This window comes from Stigmatopora argus, chromosome 22 (assembly GCF_051989625.1).
Source record: "Stigmatopora argus isolate UIUO_Sarg chromosome 22, RoL_Sarg_1.0, whole genome shotgun sequence".
NCBI classification, from domain to species: domain Eukaryota; kingdom Metazoa; phylum Chordata; class Actinopteri; order Syngnathiformes; family Syngnathidae; genus Stigmatopora; species Stigmatopora argus.
In genome coordinates, this window is record NC_135408.1 from 12,002,289 (window position 1) to 12,025,468 (window position 23,180).

Sequence of the window (23,180 nt, forward strand, 5' to 3'; positions counted from 1 at the left end):
TGACACCTGCGTCATTTAAAAGGGAGAATAGCCAAGAGAGACACATCAGCTAAAAATGCATAAAAATCACACAAGAAAAAAAAAAAAAAAAAAAAACACCCACCAACCCCAACAATGGTACTCATCTTTTTTTCATTTCTATATTTTTCCATTGTGTTTACAGGGCCTTGTACACATACGAAGACAACAACAATGATTTAACCCTGGCGTCTACAGGAGGTACATTCTTTTCCACATGTGGCGTGCCTTTTTTTGTTTCGCCCCGCACTGACCGCATTGACTCGCTGGCACGCAGGTGGCGGCCTGGCAGAAATCACGCCGACCTTTGACAACGCCCGGGTCATGTACGGCTTCTGCAGCTTGAAGGAACCCAACGCCGCCTTGCCACGATACATCCTCATTAACTGGGTATTGTGACACGGCAGTAGAAAGAAACAGCTAAAAATGGACGTGTTTGCCATTTTCCTTGTCTGCTCTGGTCGTGACAGGTGGGCGACGATGTGCCCGACGCCAGGAAGTGCGCCTGCGCCAGCCACGTCGCCACCGTGGCGGACTTCTTCCAGGTAAACTTTGGCCAGGTTTTCAAAAAGCGGGCTCTATTCAAAGTCAGAATGACGTGACGGAAAATAGACAGCACTACAATTAATATTAGCCTCGTTTCAAACCCATTATTTTCTTTTGCATGTGAACCAGACTTTGGTTTACGTTTAGTGGCATTGAAAGAATTGAATTGAATTGAATTGAATGCCGTTAGGGTCGTTATACCAGTACAATTAGATTTAAAGCTTCGCCAAAGAGTGCACACAAAAAATGTTCTCAATTGGGTGATAAGAGATAAAAATAAATACTATGTGCAAAGATTTGATTGTGGGTTTTTCAGGGCGTGGCCGTCATCATCAACGCCAGCAGCGTGGACGACATTGACCCGTCCGCCATCGGGCAGCGGCTCACCAACGGCACGGCGGTGGCCGCCAGTCCCGTCCTGACGCGTCTCAAAACCCGAGAGGAGGAACACGGAGACGTGGTACGACGACCGACGGGTTGGGGTGTGCAAAGTTCCGCAACGCGGAGTTGCCAATTCACAGAAAGACTTTTCAAGCCTATCATTTCATTTGGGCTTTTTTTTTCTTGGGGCCCGCCGGCTGAGTGGTTAGCGCATCGACCTGACAGTGGGTGACCTGGGTTCAAATCCAGCTCGGTCCACCCGTGTGGAGTTTGCGTGTTCTCCCAGGGCCTGCGTGGGTTTTCTCCGGGCACTCCGGTTTCCTCCCACATTCCAAAGACATGCATGATATGCTGATTGGACACTCTAAATTGCCCCTAAGTATGACTGTGCTTGGTTGTTTGTCTCCTCGTGCCCTGCGATTGGCCGGCCACCAATTCAGGCTGTCCCCCGCCTCTGGCCAGAAGTCAGCTGGGATCGGCTCCAGCACCCCCCGCGAGCCTAGTGAGGATAAAGCGGTTCAGAAAATGAGATGAGATCAAGGATGAGCTTATAAGATTCACTCCAATTCAAATCTAAAACGATCTCCATTGATGCCACAATTAATTTCATTGCAGTGCAATTGACCACCCTGTCATAATTCACTCCACTTTCTATATAAAGTTGTTATTTTTGTCTCTCATCCACAAAAAGTTTTTGTTTCTGTTTGTTTGTTTTTCATGGGAGAAGGGCACAGTGTACGAAAAGACCAACGCAGAGGTGGAGATGAAGAAAATCAACCGAGAAGAATTCTGGGAGCAGGCCAAGGTGGGTTGATTTCCAATCAAAACAAAAACAAACAAAAAAGCCCAGCATCAAAAGCAGCCAAACCCAAAACGTGGTTTTTTTTATCCGGCCAGCGTGACGAGGAGCTGAGGAAGGAGGAGGAGAGGAAGAAGCTGGCCGAGGAGCGCCAACGCTTTGAGGAGGAACGCATGGAGCTGGAGAGGAAGGAGCAGGAGAACCGAGAGAGGAGGTACCGCGAGCGAGAGAGGCAGATCGAAGAGCACAGGTGAAACAACGCCTCCATTTTGGAATCGTGTTTTTCGGACTATAAATCGCACCAGATGCAGATGTAACATATTTTGGATTAATACAGCCTAAAAACACAACCTAATAAGCTTTTGCCAGTCATTTTAAATAAATACATTGAGAAAAAAGACATTTATATACAAGGTGCACTTGAGTATAAGTCGCAAACCCAACCAAACTATGAAAAAAGTGTGATTTAAAATCCGGACAATACGGTAAATGCCTCAATGGAAAAATATGCTAAAAATGATAGTCCTTTTTTGTATTTAGGAAGAAGATACAGGACGAAGAAGAGGCCAAAGACAGGTTGCAGAGTCACGCCACCTTAGTAAGTGTGTCACAAAAATGGAAATCTTCATTTGTCAGACCTCCAATAGACGACGTGTAAGGCTGAACCCCCCCACAAAAGCCAGTAGGCCATCTGGGATACTCGTATTTGCTTGGCCAAAATACCACCCAAATTGATTCCATGGCTTTTAATTTACTAAATAAAATCCCTTACCTATCATTTCTTTCTTGTATACACTTTCTGGACTTTTTTGTTGTTGTTGCAATGCCTAAATCTGTTTGTTTTTATTTTAGCCGGCAGAGTTAAGCCTGGATGACCTCAGCCTGGACAAGAAGGAGTCAGAAGTGGAGGTATGCTGAAACGATAGCGTGTTGTGGTTTATTCTTCCTTTTTTTAACTACATTCAATTAAAAACAACCCTGCCATCCCGTCTACATGTTCAGGAGGCCAAGGCCATCATCGCTCAGCGGTCCGGAAACCCGCGAGAGTTCTTCAAGCAGAAGGAACGAGCCATGACCATCAGCGTGGACAGCTCGCCCGTCGCCGTCCACCGCGCCGGTAAATTGCAAAAGTCCGCTTACAAATGTACAAATGTCGATAAATAAATCCATTGTAAACCTATAGCTTTATATTTGACATCGTTTTTGCCAGTGTTACTATACAAATTGTATAATATTTACTAGTATTGGACATGTATGTATAAAAATACAAATTAATACTACTTTGAGTAATACCAACAGCTGCTTGTTGAGAACCAAAAGACAATTGTTGCACTTTTTAAAAAAATTCTCTTTTGAAAAATGGGTGTTTGGCAAATGAAAGATTGAGTTTACACACTTAAAGAAGTGAAGAAATTCAATTTCCTGCCACCATAAAAAAAATTCAACTCTCTATGTTGCACGGTTTGGACAAACGTAGCGAGAGAATCTTAACATACACACACTCACACACCCATTATCACGCGTTATAAGGATTATATGTAGTAAAAGTGCCATTGAATGGACTGTATTAGTATAGTTAGTTTTTTTCCCCCCAGATTTTTGTCCTTTTGTTGAATTGGTGTCGGTTGGGTTTAAAGAGCGCATCAATGGAGTTTGACATTTAAAACACGTGGCAGAATTCAGTGGTTTGATCTTTTCGCGGTTGCTCGTTAACAATAATAACCTTAGTGGTATGTGCAAAGCACCCCCCAAAAATGCTAAGCTCCTCGGTGGAGGCAACGGCAAGTGATACAGTCTTGGCCGTCCATTTTGCAGGTTTGGCTGCATTAAAAAGGTGTCAAAATTGCCCCTGGAAAAATGTGTTGCTATGACAACAACGCACATCCTCTTGCCCTGTGGCCAAGTTTTCTTTTTCTTTTTATTCTGTGCTTTTCTCTGGCTGAAAGATGTATCGTTTATTTTTTGGAGAGGGCTATTGTTTTGCTATTTCATGGCATTTGGAATTTTTTGCATGCACTAACTTGCTCTTCTTTTCTTTCTTTCTTTTCCTTTCTCTCTATTTTCTCTCTGTTAACCCCAACCATTTCCATTTTGACTTTCTTCCCTCGACACTGACGTCCGTTTTTCTTCGTTCTGTCACTTTTCTTCCTTGGTTGCGTTGCCTGTTGTCCTGGTCACCCGTGTGTGTGGGTGTGTGGGTGTGTGTGTGTGTATGTGTGTGTGTTTGTGTACGGAATACCGGGCGGCGTTCTTGCGAATGGACCCCCCTTAACCAACCAGGCCGCTTGGACAGCCCCTTTTTGAAGCAGCAACACAGTCCCGTGAGCCCCACTTGGACCCCCCCGCCCAGGGGGGTGTCGCCGCTGCGCGCCGCCGCGCCGCACGCACGGACGCACCGCGCCGCCGGTAGGTACAGCGCGTTCTCCCGACTTCCGGGCGGACAAACGGAGAGGGCTTAACGACTAAGATTGAAAATATACATAGTCGGGCTTCCAATTTCAGTCGAGACTCGGAAGGCCGCGTTTAGACGAGTTCTGAGCCACGGACTGTTCTCGGTGCTCGATGGGGTTTAAGTGGAGAATTTGCAGACTTTTTTTGTTTTCAATCTGATTTGATGATACGTATGATGCCCTCCCCAGGGGAGCACGGCGGCGAGCAAGCCAGCGTGGAGCGCAACGTGGCGGCGGTGTCGCCCATCCCGCAAATCGTCACCACGCCCATCAAGGAGGAAGCCAACGCGGAGACGGATTGCACATTTGATTGGGGTGATTCTTTATGTTCCTATTTCCAGAATAGAACATTTCAAGGGAAATTAGCAGTTTTGTGTTCCATCGCTCGCTAGAATCGGGATTTATCGCTTTGCGTCAACCGTCGAACTAACCAAGCCGTTTTTCCGACATCTTTGTCCCCCAGAGCCGAAGAAAGAGCAGAAAGCTCCCGTCCAAGATTGGAGCCCTAACAAGCCGGTTCAGACCGTGGCCCCCCAGGCCCGCGAGCCCGCCTTCTTCTCCACGTGGGATTCCGCCACCGACCATCTGGCGGAGCTGACGGGCGACGCCGCCACCGCCACCGCCGTTCACTCTCAGCCGCTCCTCAGCTTTGACGAACCGACGGACGGCGACTCGCACCCGGCGGCGGTGGCGGTGGAGGACGAGGACGAGGCCACCGGGCCGTTGGACGCGGACGCCACGGAGCGGATGACGCTGAGCTACCAACGAGCGCTACAGCACGCCGCCGCCGACGGTAACGTGCTGATGACCAACGGGGACACGCTGATTAAAGAAACCACGCAGGTGCAGATGACAATGCACGGCGTCTCATCTCATTTTCTGAACCGCTTTGTCCTCACTAGAGTCTTGGGGGGGTGCTGGAGCCTGTCCCAGCTGAGAGGGACACCCTAAATTGGTGGCCGCCAATCGCAGGGCCCAAGGAGACAAACAACCAATCACAGTCATTCCTAGGGGCAATTTAGAGTGTCCAATCAGCCTACCATACGTGTCTTTGGAATGTGGGAGGAAACCGGAGTGCCCGGCGAAAACCCACGCAAACTCCACACGGGTAGGCCGACCTGGATTTGAACCCAGGTCTCTCACTGTGAGGCCCATGCACTAACCACTCAGCCGCCGGGCCGCCTTCAATGCATGGTGTTCGTGGGAAAATTTTAGCCAATGATAAGGGAAAGTTTGTCAAATTTGGTGGGCGTGGCTTGTAGTCAGGTGCGCCATATCGTTCAAAAATGACATGAATTGTAAGCAAAGTAAGGGCAATTTTTTTGTGGGTTTTTGTTTCAACATTTTCCTTCTTGTGTCTTCATAGGCAAGTGAGGGCTACTTTAGCCAATCCCAGGAGGAGGAATTTGGCCAATTGGAGGAGGGCACGGCAAAAGCCACACCTGTGCTTTATAACAAGCCGCCAGGTGAGTCCACATTTCCATAGCGTTATTTTGCCTGAGCATTTTCAAAGCGGACGACTTTATATTGAACGAAACAAGACCGGATAATATATTAGTTTCATTCAGTTTTGCATCAAAATTCTGCAAAAAAAAAAAGATTAATTTTGTTGTCAGAAATTGACATCACGTGCTGGGACGCCGACCCCGTGGCGGACGACGACGATGACTAGCCGAGAAGAAGAAGTGCGCTTCGTGAATACAAATCCATTTTTCTATGAAAAAAAAATCCAAGAAGAAAAATGTCAAGACAGCAAGAAAAAGAAAAAAAAGCCTGGAATGAAAATGGCGTGCGTATCTTTTGGGACGGAGTAGTTCAACAACAGATGGTTTCGCTAGAACAATTTTTTTGGGGTGTTTGTTGCTTTATTTATTTGTTTTTTCCTCTTTTTTTGCCTTGCAGATGTATTCGACGGGACGTTGTTTAAAGATAATTATAGAAAGCGACTTGAGCATTTGATAGGAAGCCCCATTGACGGCCATAGACGTCAACGGTAATGACTCACTGCCATTTGAATGAGAGATTAGCATTCTCATTTCTTTTTCTGCTGCACTTTTTTTTCCTCTCGAAACTCCATATTGCATTTTTGCCCCGTTATTATTTTTTAAATCGATTTGCAAACGCCCCCCCAAAAAAATCCTGATTATAATGAGCTTTGTAGATATTTTTCCAGGTTTTTAGAAGACTTTCAAGTGCAAAGAAAAATGTGGCAGAGTTGAGAATGAAAAGTGAAAAGTCATTCAGACCATGATTTATCACTCGTTTGACCGTTTTTGGAAAAGCAGAAATGGGCGTCGAAATTTTGCACGCTTTGACTTGGAAGCGGTTTTGTGAAAATGGTCAGAATTGTGCTCATTTGAAAGGAATATTAGCCACACTGGAAGAAAAAAATGGATCCTGCTTAAATGAAGTCAAAATATGACATCACATTACAAAAGTCAAGGTATACTATTAAGATTTCTTACATTTTTCTGCAAAAAGGGAACAAAAAGAGCCCAAAAATTGCAATTACTGCAAAAAATGATTTGAGATTATTGACAAATAGTCACTTGGTAATGGATAAAATAATAAGCCTGATTTTGACGCAGAACTATTGCGACAATTTTCTTTTCACTTTGTCTAATAAACTCTGGCCTTTTTTTAATTTTGTCAGTAAAAATATGAATGGGGAAGAAAGTTTTTTTTTTAGAATTTTAAAAAACAAATGTGTGAGGTTAAAGGGAGCAAAGCGGGCGGGCTACAATTGATATTCAGGACCCTTTTGGAATTTTAACAACAACATTCTTGTAGTCTCTTTTTTGCTGTATATTCCTTGTAGAAAAGAAAAACTAGGCAATAATATGAATGATCTACGTGCGTCTACTTTATGTGTTACACTTGAAGATCACACGTTATTTGGCTCATTTAGACGCTCGTATCGACATCACTTAAGAAATGGAACAATTTGACTTGGCTCCATTGTCATATTTTTATTAATAACACAAAACCATGGTTGGAATAGGGGTGGAAAAAGTCCTAAAAAAGTTTTGCTATGACAAAAGTGGAAAAGTTATGTCAAATCGAGTGGCATGGCTGAATCCAATATAATTATACTTCATATTAGTTTGGAAAAAGTGGCCATTTTAAAAAATAGGAACTTACTATTGTCAATCTAGTAGCTTCCTAGACCCATTTATATTTCATCATTTTAGGACTTTTTCCCCCCCTAAAGTTTTAGGAAATACACATTTTCACTTGCCGAGAATCTTGTCCGGAAAAGAAATGTTCATTTTGGGCCAAATGAGACTGGAATTGGTGTGCTTTGACTTGGAATTTGAGGGAGGGAGATCTGCTCTTATGTTATTCCTCGGAAGATGCCTTTAGTCTGACGTTGTCACAATTGTTTGGTTTCACGCCTGACTCCGGTTTTAGACGTATAATCTGCTTCCCATATACTGTAGACGACAGTTCGCATAATCCAGTAGACATGCCGATGTTTTCCATTTGTCCATATCTCTTCACTGACGCATTCAAATAAAAATTGTTTTCTAAAAGCTACAAAAAGCATCCGTCGACTCTTCTTGTGTGGTGAGGACCGGCGTGGGTTGCCTAGCAACGCATTCCACATGGAAGAGTGGTCGAGGAAACGGAATTGGAGATCTGAACGCAGCCTAAAAGTCCAGTTTTTGATTTGATGAGGCCCTTTTCATAGAAGGAAAATTCCAAACAGGCTGATGACAACTGTTTTTGTCAAAATCTTCAATGACCTTGGGCATACGGCGGTGGCGGCGGGTCCTCCATGAGGACGACCTCCTCGTAACAGGGGGGACTCCCACTTTCCTCTGCTTTGGGAACACAGAAAAGCAAGCGGGTTGGTTGAAAAAAAGTCGCCGTTAAATTGAAAGGTTGCCACGGATACGCTGGATGTTCTCGTATCTAAAGAGGCACCACCGTGTCTCGGAAATGCCCGAGCTGCAACGTTTGGCTTTCGCGACGCTCGTTAGCCGTCTCCTGGGAGAACAAACTTTGGAAAATATCCATTTATACAGTAGCTCGCCATTGGAGCAAAATGGAAACAAACCCACGAGGTCTGGCCAAAAAGTGTCCATAACGTCAGAGTCTGACTAAAAAGCCGTTTTTGGCCGGCGTCCAGCGGCTTCTTCCCATTGAGTCCCGGGGCTGCCCGGATACTGAATCCTCTTCATCAGTCTGGCCCCAACATCCCTCCTGACATCTTCTCGCTCGTCCTCCCGATTTGTGTATCGGCGGACGCGTGATCTCATGGACCGACTTTGTCAAAAGGGGCAGATCCGTTCTGGCCCTCACACTAACCTAAAAACACGATTGCGCCCAGACAACACAGATCCTGACTTCAACCTGCTACAGGACCATAACAGCCAAGACGAACAGACCCCAGGACAGTTTCTTCCCAAGAGCCGTCACTATACTCAATCCTGCACTTGCACTAAAACTCCACAGGCTGCTAACCACTTTTGTTATTGACTTATTTATCATTATCATTTATTGATGATGTATTGGCGCACTTCACGGTTAAATCTAATTATCCGTGTATAATGACAATAAAAGCATTCAATTCAATGGAAAGTCCAAAAACTCACCCGCCAAACTACACCACTCGACTTCCGCCAAGGGGTGAGAAGCATCCATCGGCGAGAAGGTCGCCGGCCAATCCCCGGTCTCCGCCGCCCGGCGCTTGAGTCGACGCCGCAGGACGTTGCAGAGACAACACAGCAGGACCGCCATCGCCCACGCCGACCAGAAGACGCCGAAACAGGCCACGAAGGTGGACGTGCCCCGAGACATCGCCATGGTGGCGTTCCGTGTTCAAAGAGAGCCTTCAATGCCAACGCCAGGCTCGGAGGTCACGTCTGCTCTTTTACGGCACCCTTGACTCCCAGCGGACACCCCGTCTTTGTCTCGGGGGCTTAAAGCGTGCGAGGCGTTGAAGGAAGACGCCATTCTTGCAAATTCTTGCGCCTCAGACCCCAGCGCTCATGTTGATCTACAGAAGGACACACAGCAGATACACTAGTACGATTTAAAATTCAACTATGACCATATCTTGTAAGTTTAAAATGTCAGCCAACAGCTTTGCTCAAATTGACATGGCAACCGAATGTCGCTCAGATGGGCAGACAAGTCGTAATCAATAGCCTTGTCTAGTTTATTTATTTATTTATTTTAATGGAGGGACATAATCCAGCCCACAAAAATGTAACCTTGTGGAACGACTTGTGCACAAAACCAGAATATTTAAAAGCGTTAATATGTCAAGCTGGAATCCAATGCACAGTTTAACCTGAATTTGTGACAACGGAGTAGAAAATCATTTCCAAAAGACTCTCCTAAAGTGGTGAGACCCATTTTAGTTTATTCCAATCAGCAGAGAACTTGGTAAAAACAAACACATCGATCAGTTCTCAGAACGCCAAAGGACCAAACTTTTTGCTTCCTTTTAGACAGAAAGGTCACTTCAAAAGTATTGAGGCAATGTCATATTTTCCCATTAACACAAGATAAATCGGAATAACGAAGAGCCCGATTGTTGCACGCTATTTTTCCTGATCGTAAGAACGAAAATAGTACCTTTTTTTGCAGAGACCAGAGGTAGCATCGTCATCAACGCGTCGTCAAGACTGAAAAATAAGGAGGCAGGGCAGGGATTGAGGCATCTCTTCTCCCCCCGACCCGACCCCTGGCTCGGCCTTTCCTCTCTGTTTCCTGATAGGCTCCTTCAGATGCACCATGAGAATACTAATTAAAATGAATTCACCCAAAAAAATCATACAAATAGGTGATGGAAATGGTGAAGGTAGTTTCCAAGCAATGTAGGTCATAGGTTAATCCTATTAGTACTCATTCTCAAAATGATGCAATTTCACAGATTAAATGTAGATAAAATTGGAATTAAATTTGCAGATCCCATTTTTTTGGAACTGTAAATCAAGATTTGTTTTAAATTTGCAGGCAAAGTGGGTCAATCCTAGTAGAATGCTATGTCCAGTGCAACCTCCAATGGGGGTTGGTTAACAAACGAGACAATCACAAACACCTGGTTTGGGCACACAATGGAAGGAGACACACACACAACAAAAAGACACAGGAGGTGAAAATCATGCAATCATGTGGACAGGACATGCAAAGAAACACACCCAAGAAAACAAAACCCCAACAAAACATGACAACAGTTAAAAAAATGTTGTTCTGTAGCTGCTTTGTGTATTGATGGAACGTGACTTCTGCTCGTGGCTGATCCCAAAAAAATAATCTTGGGCCAACTAGACAATAAATGGCAATAGGGGGAAAAAAAATGGTTTTGTAGTAGCCCAATCAAAATCCACACTTGAATCCAGTTGTAACGCTGTGGCATTAAAAAGGCAGTTCAAAGCTAAGAAACATTATCTATACACAGTATATTTATATTTGTATATGACACATTTTGTACAGTTGCATCCCATAACATAGCATATCAAATGGAGGCTAATTTTTCCATGGTGAACAAAAAAGTCCATTTTATTTATAAAAAAACATCCAAAATGAAAAGAGTAAAAGTTGAGTAAAATTGGTCCCAGCAGTCAAAGTTGTCTATTTTATTTCCTGGACCAATAGGAGGAAGGCTACGCCTTCTCTACTAAGTACATTACTCTCCTTGTGCCTTCCAGCAAGGCACTTAAAAAAAACAGCAGGTAATTGCTCCAGGCATGAGCAAAAACAGGGACTATAGATTTTTTTAAATAATAAAACATCTCATTGTTATGGCTAAGATGAAAATACATTCGGACATATGCAGATCCACTGTCTTTCAAATAGAAATGTGCAAAAGCTTGTAAACAAACACAATGTGCGGGTGTGTGCGTCACAGCCTCGTTGGCTCCTCGTCACTGTCGCTGCAGTTGCCGCAGCACTCCTGCGGGGGGCAACAGAGCACGACAGTCAGACAACCGGCACCGATATTTGTCGGCAATGGCATATTGACGTGGTCAGAGGTCAAATGTTCATTCGCTTGTTTGAATAGCAACGCGGTGGGCTATCTCGCTCCCACCGACGGCGAGGAGGACGACAAATGGACATCTTTGGCCGTCAACGGCGGTCGTGCGACCCACCTGTCTCCCGAAGAGCCGCTGCAAGAGACCCTGTTTGGGCGGTGGCGACGGTTGCCCTCGCCGGTCCAGGTCCGGGGACACCGCACCATCCGGGTAGAAAATGTTGAGCTCGGTGAAACATTCCGTCTCGATCATCTGAGAGGGGAAAGAAAAAAATGTTTTTTTTTTTAAATTGCATGCTTTCTGATACATTTGGACGCGGCCTTACCTCGTCCTGCCACGGGATGGAGACGCTGCCAGTGGAAAATTTGCCGTAAAAGGAGTCGTCTTTGGGCTCCAGCTCCACGCCTTTGACCGTGGAGAACTGCTCGATGTCCAGCACGTCTTTGCAGTAGATAGCCTGGGGCTGCAACGTGTCATGTTTAGAACGTTTAGAACACGTGTCAAAGTGGCGGCCCGGGGGCCAAATCTGGCCCGCCGCATCATTTTGTGTGGCCCGGGAAAGTAAATCATGAGTGCCGACTTTCTGTTTTAGGATCAAATTCAAATGAAGAGTATAGATGTATATTAAATTTCCTGGTTTCCCCCTTTTTAAATCAATCATTGTCATTTTTTAATCCATTTTTTCTATGTTTTTAGCTAAAAAATCATTTTGTAAAATCTAAAAATATATAAACAAAGCTTAAATAAACATTGTTTTAGATCTATAAAAAAACGGAATATTCATGGCTTTTAATCCAGTTCTTTTAATCCATTTATTTTAAAAAAAATCGAAATATTATATCTAAAATGGTCCGGCCCACATGAAATCGAGTTGACGTTAACACGGCCCGCGAACCAGCCCGAGTCTGACACCCCTGGTTTAGAAGTTTTTTTTTTTTATTACGTGGCATGTCACCAAGTAACGTGCTTTACGGTAACGATAACGACGCATTGGGTTCAGATGGCGCTTTTTTAGGGACGCTCAAAGGCATTTTATATAGCATTATTCATTCAATCCTTAAGCTAGGGGCAGTCTGACAAAAGCAAGGCAGTCACTTTGCCCTATTGCCCTTCTGACCACCATCGAGCGCTTCTAGTTCTCGCCCTACTTTCACCACGCCAGAGTATCTTGCCCGTGGATACGACAAGAGTGCTGCGCACAAGTGGGAGTGGATTCCAACCCCCAGCGGAGCCATAAATTTCATGTGTAAGATTTACATCAGGGATGAAAGGCGCCTGTAACATTCCGGCCTCCAGTCTTTTGAAATTGATTGGGTGGAAGATTGGGTGCGCTTTGACCACAGAAGCGCCACCTCCCTGGCAGCCCAGTCTCTCTTTGGGGTCTTTTGTAAGCAGCTGGGGAATCAAAAACAAAACAAAATACAAGGTGGATTGAAGTGGCCTTTTTTTGCCGTCATTTGATTTGTATTCCAGTTTGTGTTAGCAAAGGCCACTGAAAGAAAAAACGTTTTTTTATGTGGAAAATGAGTCCTCACCGCTTGACACAGCGACTTGGCTTCCTGGGAGAATTTTTCCGAGTATTCTTCCGGCGCCTCCTTGACCAGCCGCTCCACCTCCTCGCGCTTGATCTTCTTCTTTCTCTGCTGAAATGGCGACTGGCCCTCGATCATCTCGTACAGCAGACAGCCCAGTCCCCACCAGTCGGGGCTGAAGGTGTACGACTCGTTCATCACCACTTCGGGAGCTGAAGGGAGGAAAAGAGGCAAAGTTGGGATTCTGGGAAGAGGGGGAGGAGGGAGGAGGTGCTCTTACCCATGTATCCCACCGTGCCCACCCGGCCTCTTATGGTTTGGCCCTCCGGCACGTGCACGGCCAGACCCAGGTCGGAAATCCGGATGTGTCCTGAACGACAGGAACAAATCAGATCAGATTTGCCTCAAAAGTCAAACAAAGGTCAAATGAGAGAATAGAGGAAGATGGCAAATTTGACGTCAGTTGCTTCCGTTTCTCAAGTATAACATGTTCTTGTGCATTGTCAATTCTCTTTGATGATATTTTGAAATGGAATACAATCACATATTAATCCCAAAATGAACGGATATGATATTTATAAATGTCTGTAAGCCCAATTCTTTTCATGTTATTTGAGATCAGGCTGTAACATATCATACTAATAAGGATGAATTGGCTACCAAGTGCTTTCCTCCCTCAAAATATCTCATTCAAAGATTTGATGATTAAAAAAGGACTGTAAAATTCTGACCCCCAAAAAATGTAACAGCTTCTAGGGACAATATTTATATATTTATTCACGTATTTATTTATTAACTTACTTATTACCTATCTATTTAAGTCTAAAATATCTTTTTCTGTGTCTGTATTCTCACCCTCTTGCTACTGTGACAACGAAATGTCCCGAATACGGGATGAATAAAGTTATCCAATGCTATATTTAGCAAAACAATTGTGTGACACGCGCTTGAATTGCGGCGACTCACCATGGTCGTCCAGCAGGATATTTTCAGGTTTCAGGTCTCTGCGAGGCCGAAACACAAGTCAGATGAGAAAGGGCAGAAGAAGAAGAAGAAGAATGATAACGGGTGCAAGTCCAGATCTGGAAGGGCACTTGGGCCTCGCCTGTAGACAAAGTTCTCCTTGTGCAGGTCCTCCAGTCCGCAGCAGATCTCGGCCAAGTAGAAGACGGCCCTGGTCTCGTCGAAGCCCGCTTCGCCCATGTGGTAGATGTGAAACTTCAGGTCGCCTCCATTCATCAGCGTCAGGACGAGACACAGGGTGTCTTTGGTCTCGTAGGCGTACGCCAAACTCACCTGGAGGATCAACGCAGACGGACTTTTCAACTCACGGGACGGGCTGACCTCGGCAACGTTCTACGTCGGCTCCGTTTCAACTGCCTAACTGAAGATGTTTCATTGCCATCGATTGGCTTACAAAGATACACCAAAAAAGGCCCTTTTTTCCTGTCAAGTCGCGCTTTGAAATCCACCAAACACACAAACATCAACCCCCGAGTTGATTCTAAATTGAAATGGGAACGTTGGGACTGACTTTTCGATTTTCTCGTGACAACAGCAGATACAAGAGTGATTACTTGGGAAAGTCGCTGTAACAATCAGTGAATGACTTCTTTGATACCAATTGTCACTGGGAAAGCTCTGCGAGCCATTCGGGGAACAGATCTGGGAGAAATTCAGATATGGCGCAATCCGCATCTACAAATGGAATACTTCAATGATGCAATATGATTTTGAAATCATTTCCTGAACAGGCACCGGCACGCGCACCGGAACGAGGGCGGTATGTGTCGTCACAGTCAAGGACACCTTTGCACTAATAAGCAGATTTCTTTCCATTGCTTTTAACAGAAGCCCCTTGACTTTTTTCTTTCTTTCGACCAGTACGAATGCTTCCAAACATGCTGTTTCTTCAAAATAATGAATCTGTTTTCAATCAAAACAGTGCTTTGTTAACTAGAAGCAAAACAAAGGGCATCTTTTTGGAAGTTGTGGCATGGCAAATCATGTGGGTCCACTTTGCAGGTTGCAAACACAAAGGCACTGTTTATTCATTCATTTTCTGAACCGCTTAACCTCACAAGGGTGACGGGGGTGCTGGAGCCGATCCCAGCTCACTACGAGTACCTAGCTGGGTACACGCTGAACGGCTGGCCAGCCAATCGCAGGGCACGGAGACAAAACGCAACCGATTATAGCTACGGTTAGGCAATTTAGACTGTTCCACCAGCTAGCCTAGTATGCATGTTTTTGGAAAGCGTACCCGGAGAAAAGCCATGCGAGCCCGGGGATAACCAAATGCGTGCGGCGTGCGGCTCACCACAAATCTGCTATTGACCTTCTCCAGTATCTGCTTCTCGTTGAGCGCCATGGACTCGCCTTTGCGTTTCTTCACCCTCTTTTTCTCCATTTTTTTGCAGGCGTACATTTTCCCCGTGGCACGCACCTGACACGCACAGACCTGGAATAAAAGGGGTGGCCTTCAAAAATATGACACTTTTTTGAAGAGCATGTGTGCTGGAGCATACAAAATGTCTTTTCAATCCTATTAGAATGGATAATGGCATCTTAAAATAGATCAAGTGGACTTTTGTGGGAAAGTGTAATAATGACTTCTTTATAGGTTTTTCACATGACCCGGTGCTCACTCATCAAAAACACAACAAAATAGATATCCATTTAGAGGTCAAATCAATGTTTTACGGCGCATTAGAAGATAGCCATATAGATGGCTATCGCTGATGTTGAGTAAACGACGAGATGGTGGATAAACGAATGCTTGGAGCCATGGGAATTCCGTCCGTAAAACTTCTTCTCTTATCAACACAAAAAGAGATGCAGTACAAATAGCTGATTAAAATTCAAAATGTTTCTTCCCAACAAAAAGTCGACTATATTCCGCACATCCAGGGCAATAAAAGTCCAATCTAGCATCAACCGACGATCCAAATGCAGCGGACGCCAATGACAATCCAAACTTGGATTTTTTTTTTTTTTTTTTTGCTTCCTTTCTATAATGCTGTAACGACTCACCTCTCCAAATCCGCCTTTCCCCAAAACTCGGTACTGCCTGAACGTATTCTTTGTCACGGGTTGCCTTGAAAAAAAACGATATGATGGAGTCCACAGTACTAATATCATGGTCATTTGTAATATTTGAACAGTAGGCTGGGTTTCATACCTCTCCAGCCATTTCCATTGAAGGAATCTGTTGTAGTACATGCTGTCCAAGTAGTCTACAAAGGGGCCCGTGCTAAAATAGTCGTGAATCAATCTGGAAGGACACCAAATATAAGTCAAACGCAGGTTTTTACAAATGGTTTCAAACGAGATTTTGGAGGTTTACACCGAGTCAATTTCAGAAATAGATGGGATTAAAACTTAAAAGGCAGAATATTGGAAAAGAATAGAGATCATATTCATTCCATTAGAACGGGTGTCATGAAAGCTCGTAATACAAAGACGAGAGGAAGCCGCTAAAAATGACGGCGCGTCCGCTCCTACTTGGTGGAATCCTGGAAGAGTTCCTTGCACGGCGCCTCCCGCTGCAGACGCTCGGCGCACCGAGCCACGGCGCCCTCCTGCACCTCCGGCACGTAGTCCTCCGACTGTCGGGAGGACAACTGCAAAGTTGAGCGCCGTCCCGCCGCCGCCGCCGCGACAAACGCTTTTCCGCGTCAACCTTTGGATTGAAGAAGACGTCGATGAGTTCTTGGCCGCAGTCCTTCCTCTTCTCGTCCGGCGCCACCTCGTACTCTGCCTGCGGGGGGCGGCGTGAGGGGGTCGGGGGGGAAATACAACCCACAACCAGATTTTTGAAAACATACCAGTATTATATTCAGATGATCTGAATTAAAAAGTGAAAAAAAGAGAATGTGGGCAGTATGATAACCATGTTGTAGTTTAGATTTGTCCAATCCACTTCAACCGGTTGAAATGAATAGGACGTCCATTTCCTGGAGTTCAAATCATACTAAATTGATCTATAAATTATATGTATTTATAATGGAATAGTGACGTTTTCTTTGATTATTAAACACATTTCCATGTTTTTAACTACCACAAGAAAAAAAAATACTAATAATGCAATGCACGGCAGCAATAAAATTGTGTAAAAGCGTACCGTATTTTCACGACTATAAGGCGCACCGCATTATAAGACGCACCCTCAATGAATGACATGTTTTCATTTTTTTCCATATATACAACACACTGGATTATAAGGCGCCCTGTCTAATTTGGAGAAAATTTAAGACTTTTAAGTGCGCCTTATAGTCGTGAAAATACGGTAAATAATTATTCCATTTGTGCATGAAAGCTAAAAAAATAAAACACACACAAAAGTTTGAAAAGTTGAACTGTACAAATGTGCTAGAATGACCAAAAGGGGAAGCAACCTTAAACTTAGGCCAGTTTATGAGTGGTCATTTTTTTCCACGTGGTTAAAAATAAATCAATAAAATCACACAGTATATGTTATTATTGTGTTGTTTCATTTCACCCGGGTTTGCGCAGTCACTGGAAAAGCCCCGACATTTTGGAAACATAAAAACTAGAATGTCAGTCTATGACACGCAACAACCATCTTTTCTAGCTCGCAGTATTTTGAAGGTAATTAATAAATACCAACATTGTGGTGGATCATCTGATTGACTTCCCCTGCAGCTGCCTTACGCGTTTCGCAAGTCATCATGCGCCAAAAAAAACAAGTTGGGGACCAACGACATCCGCAAAAGACGGCCAACAACGGCGTCACCCCGCTAATCGCCTTCCTATTTTTAGAACAATAAAGTCTTGGCAAAGTCCCAATTAGCAATGCGTTTGGAGTGGGAGGGGCTTGCAGCGATTAGGCGTCTGCCAACATCATTGGCGGCCATTCATTGGTTTTCTGAATCGCTTATTCTCACAAGGGTCGTGGGGGTGCTGGAGCCTATCCCACCTGACTTGGGGTTTTAGGCAGGGGAAACCCTGACTTGATGGTCAGCCAATCGCAGGGCACGTTCAACCAGGTAGCTTAGCATGAATGTTTTTTTTTAAGTGGAGTACCCGGATAAAACCCACGCATGAACGTCCAAACTCCACATAGTGAGGTGCAACCTGGAATCGAACCCACGAGCCCAGAACTGTGAGGTTCACGCGCTAACGGCGGCTAACGGCAGCTAACCACTTGGTCCCATTGGCAGCCAATGAGTTAAAAATGGATACTATAGTGTGTGTGTGTGAGTCACTATAGGATATCTTACCACGCCATCCAGAAACTTGACGCAGCGCCTCAACTCCGGTCGAGTGTCGCAAAACTGTCGGAAAAGCAAGCGTCCGATGGGCTGGCGCTCGCACAGGGTGCCGTAGTCCTTCTCTGTTGGAGGAAGAGAAAACGGGCTCAAACAAAGTCCAGCCCAACTAATAGCCATGTCTAGCAAATTATGAAATAATAATAAGAGTTGTTCTCAGAATCTCTTGGTTCAGCTTCTTCTGGGTAATTAATCACAAGAACATGCTTTTTTAGAGGAAAATCCAATTGTGAGATTTTACCACAAAATGATGTTTAATTATTTGGAAAAGACATGCTCATTGTTTATGTCTATTAAGGCACATCGGTGGTCAAATTTCCACGTAGCCAAAATTCGGGTACGGTCTACATTCTATTTGGGAAAAAAGCAGACACTTTCAAGATGGATGATAACGGCAAAAAAACAGAAGGCGATCTCCAGGGTTCTAAAAAAAAGTGGATCAAACGCTGAATATATTTATTTATTTTGAGAATAAATGTGTCTACTTTTCTTTGACTCCCAACCTTGAAGATGGCTCTCATCTGAAAATTCCTCAGTCAAGTCGCCCATAATTCAAGATAAAGCTGCATTATTTCATCCCGTTGAAGACTTCTTATTTAGGCGTTCATCTTTCCTTTCCGCCCAACGACAGCGCCAATACTTTTTTTCCCACGTACACGCAGAGACCCGCAAAAAAAAAACAAGCCGGTCTCACGATGTACACTTTAGCGAAGCCCTCGACGTGGATTCCACTCGGAGTTGAGCAATTGCGATGATGTCACGTGCTGAGAAAAAAGGAAGAAGTTGGCAAACAAGGAAGTGGCCGGCTTCCTGCACGTCTCTTTCTCAAGAACGGCGAATGCGCTCCAGCTTTCGTAACAACACGCCAGCCGAGGAACCTTCCGCTCGCTCGCGAGGTGCGGGGAGATTTCGAGCGTTGGACGAGTCACGTGACTTTGGTGAGCTCCCACTCGCGGCGCTTCCTTCCGGCCTTAGCGGGTCACAAGGCCGCCATTTGACTCCAGCCAATGAAAAGACTTTTTTTCGTGCAAGAAAGAAGATCTTTTTGCCAAATTGGGCAGGAGAGTTCCATTGAATAAATTGACGCTGATGGACGTCCACACGGTACTCTACTATGAAATTGGCGGTTGATTGGTGTGGTAAAATTGCAATTTCTAGACTTACCCGTGGTTTGTTGAAGATCTTCACACAAACTAATGTGTGGGAACTGGAGCATCTGCTGCCACTTTTTGCTCTTTCCTTTCCTGCTTCCACCGCCTCCTGCAAACAAAAAGGCTGCCAACGTTAACTTTTTATATTTATTTACAGCACTCACGTGCACGGTACACGGCCGCAATGCCTGTTGAACCGTTTGAAAACGACATTCACGTTGTTTTGCTTTCGTGGCGATGATCAAAAGTGGCCTAATAATGTGTGCGTTAAAAAGGGTCCATTGAAAAATAAATCCTAATGTGATCGATTGTTTTTTTGTCACCAAAATGTGAACATTCGGCGCCAGCCCTCCTGAAGAAACGCCTCGATTAAATTCTATCGAAGGATTTGGTTAGATATGAAATACAGTGATCCCTCGAATATCGCGGATAATGTAGACCAGGGGTGTCAGACTCGGTTTGGTTCGCGGGCCACTTTAACGTCAACTTGATTTCACGTGGGCCGGACCATTTTAGGTATAATATTTAAATTTTTTTAAATATATAAATGGATTAAAAGAACTGGATTAAAAGCCCTGAATATTCCGTTTTTATAGATCTAAAACAATGTTGATTTTAGCTTTTTTTATATATATTTTTCGATTTTACAAAATGATTTTTGAACTAAAAACACAGAAAAAATGGATTAAAAATTACAATTATTGATTTAAAAGGGGGAAAATCAGGAAATTTAATATACATCTATACTCTTCATTTTAATTTGATCCTAAAACAGAAAGTCGGCACTCATGATTTACTTTCCCGGGCCACACAAAATGAGGCGGCAGGCCAGATTTGGCCCCCGGGCCACCACTTTGACACATGTGATGTAGACCAAACATGGCCGCGATAATTGAAAAACCGCAAAGTAGGCAGTAATAATTCCTCCATGTGTTGGTGAGCCATTAGTTCAGATGCTTCCGACTCAGAAGAATAATGCACGAATTTGGTCAACATTAATGGCTGAAAGAGAGTGCTACAAAATGCTTGAGCTTTTTTTTAAGCGGATATCATCGGGAAATTATGTAAAGGGAAGTCGTGCGTTCGTGCTGACAAATTGAGATGTCTGAAACCCTTTGCTGACTAATTGGATTGCTGTAACTCAACGGCCTCAAGACCGCATTTTACTGGTCTTTGTCAGATTTGTGGTCTTTAGAGCAACGGTACTGAATATGACATCGACCACATTTGTTGTTGAAGTGATAGACGTGCGTCATTTAGCAAAAAAAAGCGCTTTGAATTTGAACTTAACCGACTGCCTTTGGGTGGAGGCTGGTTTTTAAGTGAATAACAACAAACACATAACAACGCAGGCGGATGTTTCGCGTCTTGTTTAGCCTGCGGGGAAACAAAAGGGTTGTCACGGCAAATTCAATTTGTTGCATTGGTTCCAGCGCCGATGCAAGCCACGGAGCCGCCTCCATAAATGGACTGGAATTGAACTGTTCATTCACATTTTCAGTGTTTATCTTGCCTTTAATTCTACACCGATCATCTTGACGAAGATCCGCCATTGAGTGGCCAAATTGGAGCTTTAACTTTGGCTCATGTGTGCGTGATTGGAGAGCGCGTTCGCCAATCGAGCCCGTCGAACACAAAATGCTGTGTTGACTTGGTGAAAAACTGTTTCACCGTTTGGGAGGATGGGATTATGCTGTATTCTTGAAATACGTACACTTTTTATTTATTCTGATCAAAGCCCGAACATCAAATAGACAAAAATTGACGCTAGGAATTTCCTAAACAAGATGTAGGTCCATTTTATGGAATAAATAAGGCAAATTATGGGTCATGGATTATTAGTACGTAGTATAGACTTATTGTAAAGTGAAATATAGACATGTTTGTGCCATCTCATTTGACTTCCTGGCTTCTTCTCATTGAGGAAATGGACTGAGATCATAAAATAACGTTTGAATGAAAGTAGAAAAGAAATAATAGTCATTCCACCTGTTCATGAAAACTAGTGACAGGAATGAATCTGCTAGCAAATGGACCATGAGTTATGCAATGTGTCAAACTGCTAACGTACTATTTAAAAGTACTGCTAAGGTGAAAACACAACGCATTTTGTCTGCAGACAAAGTACAATTTGCTCCATCTCCACATCCTGTTTCGCAAAGCATAAGGACGATGCTGCAACATCGTGCAGGAGAAACTTGACACTCGCAGGCAACCTGAGTCATTACAAGAAAAAAAAAAAACACCACCATATTTCTACAGCAAATCAATGAGCGTGCACTAAACCGTCAGGGTGAGCAACAGCGTATTAGTTGATATCGAGCATTTAAATCTATGGGAACTTGAGTTCCTCAGCAAGAAAGACGAAGAAAACAGGACGTTTAAAAAAGTATATTTTTAGGCCGGATCAATCATTATTATGCTAGATAGGCGGGCAGGGAATGAAACTGTTTTTTTTGTGTGTGTTAAAAGCTCATTTGTGGGAGATGTGAGAAAAGACTTCATTTGTCACTTTTGCAATGAAGTTCTGGATGTCTAGTATTGTTAAAAAAATAAAATCATTCGGAAATTAGAAATGACACTTTAAAATAATAATAATGAGTAGATGAAATAGGTGGAGGAATGAGTGGTTTTATATGTGTAAGTGAGGTGACAAGAAACTTTAAATGGAGTTCCTCTTCCACCCTGGATGTCAGCTACATGTTTATGATGTACGTACTAGAGATGGTATTGTTGGTTCCTTCCCACATGCTCTCTAACCCCGTAATCGACGAAGCGAGCCGTCAATGCGCCATCTCCATCCTCACCTTCCCTTGCTTTTAGGAGCACCGTGTTGGCCACAATGTTCTCCAGCTCCATGTTGCCTCTGCGTCCAATTTAGCAGCAACTACTCCTGGCCGAGCTCCAACCTCGCTTCGCCAGCTGTAAAGCGGCCGTCTCGCCACGCCACGCCAAGCCAAGCCACGGCAGGGCAGGGCACCCCCGGATACTGCCTTCCTCCAAGCACCCACCACCTCCTGCCTCCCAGCCGCCGGACCGAAGGGGGGGAGGAAGAAGGAAGGAGATCGATAGCTCCGTCTCGGCTTTAACCGCGCAGTCCTAACGCTCATTCGCTCGGTCGGTCGGTCGGTCGGTCGGGTGACATCCGCACTTGTGCTTGTGCGTACTCCTCCCCCTCTATCCCCTCTCCTCACTCTGGACTCCTCCCACCTCCGGCCTCTGCCTCCTAGGCCCCGCCCACATCGAGGACCACAAAGGTCACCACCATGCCAAACAAAAACAAAACAAAAACAAAAACAAATATATATATATATATATATTTTTTTTTGAATGGTGGTAACCTTTTTAATATATATAGATATATATTTATATATATACTATATAATTGAATGCTTTTATTGTCATTATACAAGTATAATGAGATTGAATCATAAATCATAAATAATATATATTATATATACTATATATAATTTATGATTTATGATTCATGACAATAATGACAATAAAAACATTCAATTCAATGCAATATATCCTCTCTAGTATGTATAACCATTAACGTCAATTATGTTGTTGTTTTCTCCTGTTATTTCAGCTTTAATGTCTGTATTGGCAACAAAAACCATCCAAATGAGAAGCATAAACACGCCGTATGATGATTGGATTTGTTCCAAAAGATCAGAACTCATGGAGGGAATGTTTATCACATGTCACATGCTTGACACATATTGCCCCATGTTTCCGCAAGTTACACTTAAATGATAGGCCTGGTAAATGTCCACCTCGCCGTGATTCCCAGTTGTCTAGGGCTTTAAGACATGGACACGCGGGATCTCCCCGCTCTGGTCTTGGACACATGGCACTGCTAGGAGAAAGATACATTTGTTCTCAAATATTTGAGTGATGAGACATTTTCTTGATCAGACCTAGCAGGAGCCACGGCCAACTCCTTATTTGGAAGATTCCAAATGAAACAAAGTGAACAAGCTAACGCTCAAAGATTTTGCATACAAACGTGAGATCTATATT

At 44.0% G+C, this 23,180-nt stretch overlaps 2 protein-coding genes across 8 annotated transcripts in view; one reads left to right on the forward strand and one right to left on the reverse strand.

Annotated features, from left to right (window-relative positions):
- The window catches only part of dbn1 (drebrin 1), a 30,526-nt gene extending 22,786 nt beyond the window's left edge, over positions 1 to 7,740 (forward strand). The window contains exons 2-15 of one of the 6 annotated variants that reach the window (XR_013298029.1): positions 164 to 219; positions 296 to 408; positions 489 to 563; positions 881 to 1,024; positions 1,670 to 1,750; positions 1,843 to 1,994; positions 2,285 to 2,342; positions 2,597 to 2,653; positions 2,741 to 2,861; positions 4,025 to 4,150; positions 4,384 to 4,509; positions 4,658 to 4,987; positions 5,561 to 5,660; positions 5,811 to 5,843. Coding sequence is in view for 5 of the 6 variants with exons in the window: in XM_077591597.1 (XP_077447723.1) it covers positions 164 to 219; positions 296 to 408; positions 489 to 563; positions 881 to 1,024; positions 1,673 to 1,750; positions 1,843 to 1,994; positions 2,285 to 2,342; positions 2,597 to 2,653; positions 2,741 to 2,861; positions 4,025 to 4,150; positions 4,384 to 4,509; positions 4,658 to 5,037; positions 5,561 to 5,660; positions 5,811 to 5,866 (1,642 nt within the window). In the remaining variant the exon portion in view is untranslated. Of the gene's footprint in view, positions 1 to 163; positions 220 to 295; positions 409 to 488; positions 564 to 880; positions 1,025 to 1,669; positions 1,751 to 1,842; positions 1,995 to 2,284; positions 2,343 to 2,596; positions 2,654 to 2,740; positions 2,862 to 4,024; positions 4,151 to 4,383; positions 4,510 to 4,657; positions 5,038 to 5,560; positions 5,661 to 5,810 lie in introns of all 6 variants that reach the window. The other 5 variants (XM_077591598.1, XM_077591597.1, XM_077591599.1 and 2 more) reach the window with 5 other exon arrangements.
- Positions 6,932 to 22,322, reverse strand: grk6 (G protein-coupled receptor kinase 6). Of its 2 annotated transcripts, none has more exons than XM_077591596.1 (18): positions 21,962 to 22,322; positions 19,168 to 19,263; positions 17,956 to 18,068; positions 16,395 to 16,472; positions 16,217 to 16,320; positions 15,894 to 15,986; positions 15,746 to 15,809; positions 15,033 to 15,173; positions 13,818 to 14,008; positions 13,679 to 13,716; positions 12,993 to 13,082; positions 12,716 to 12,924; positions 12,438 to 12,575; positions 11,506 to 11,643; positions 11,298 to 11,432; positions 9,781 to 11,101; positions 8,793 to 9,196; positions 6,932 to 8,015 (listed from the first exon to the last, which is right to left on the reverse strand). In XM_077591596.1, exons 1-16 carry the CDS (start codon positions 22,011 to 22,013, stop codon positions 11,051 to 11,053), a joined length of 1,731 nt encoding a protein of 576 aa, XP_077447722.1. In that variant the 5' UTR covers positions 22,014 to 22,322; the 3' UTR covers positions 6,932 to 8,015; positions 8,793 to 9,196; positions 9,781 to 11,050. The 2 variants fall into 2 exon arrangements, with proteins under 2 accessions (XP_077447722.1, XP_077447721.1); XM_077591595.1 differs by having other exon boundaries at positions 6,932 to 8,018.
- Between the last annotated feature and the right edge of the window lie 858 nt (positions 22,323 to 23,180).

What these genes read in the sequence shown, in the direction of transcription:
- grk6 (XM_077591596.1), bottom strand. Translation starts at nt 22,013, where the DNA reads ATGGAGCTGGAGAACATTGTGGCCAACACGGTGCTCCTAAAAGCAAGG. An exon ending in AAGGAGAACTTTGTCTACAG is followed by an intron (nt 13,717 to 13,817) that starts GCGAGGCCCAAG and finishes TCGGCCTCGCAG; the next exon opens with AGACCTGAAACCTGAAAATA. An exon ending in AGCGGCTCTTCGGGAGACAG is followed by an intron (nt 11,102 to 11,297) that starts GTGGGTCGCACG and finishes TGCCCCCCGCAG; the next exon opens with GAGTGCTGCGGCAACTGCAG.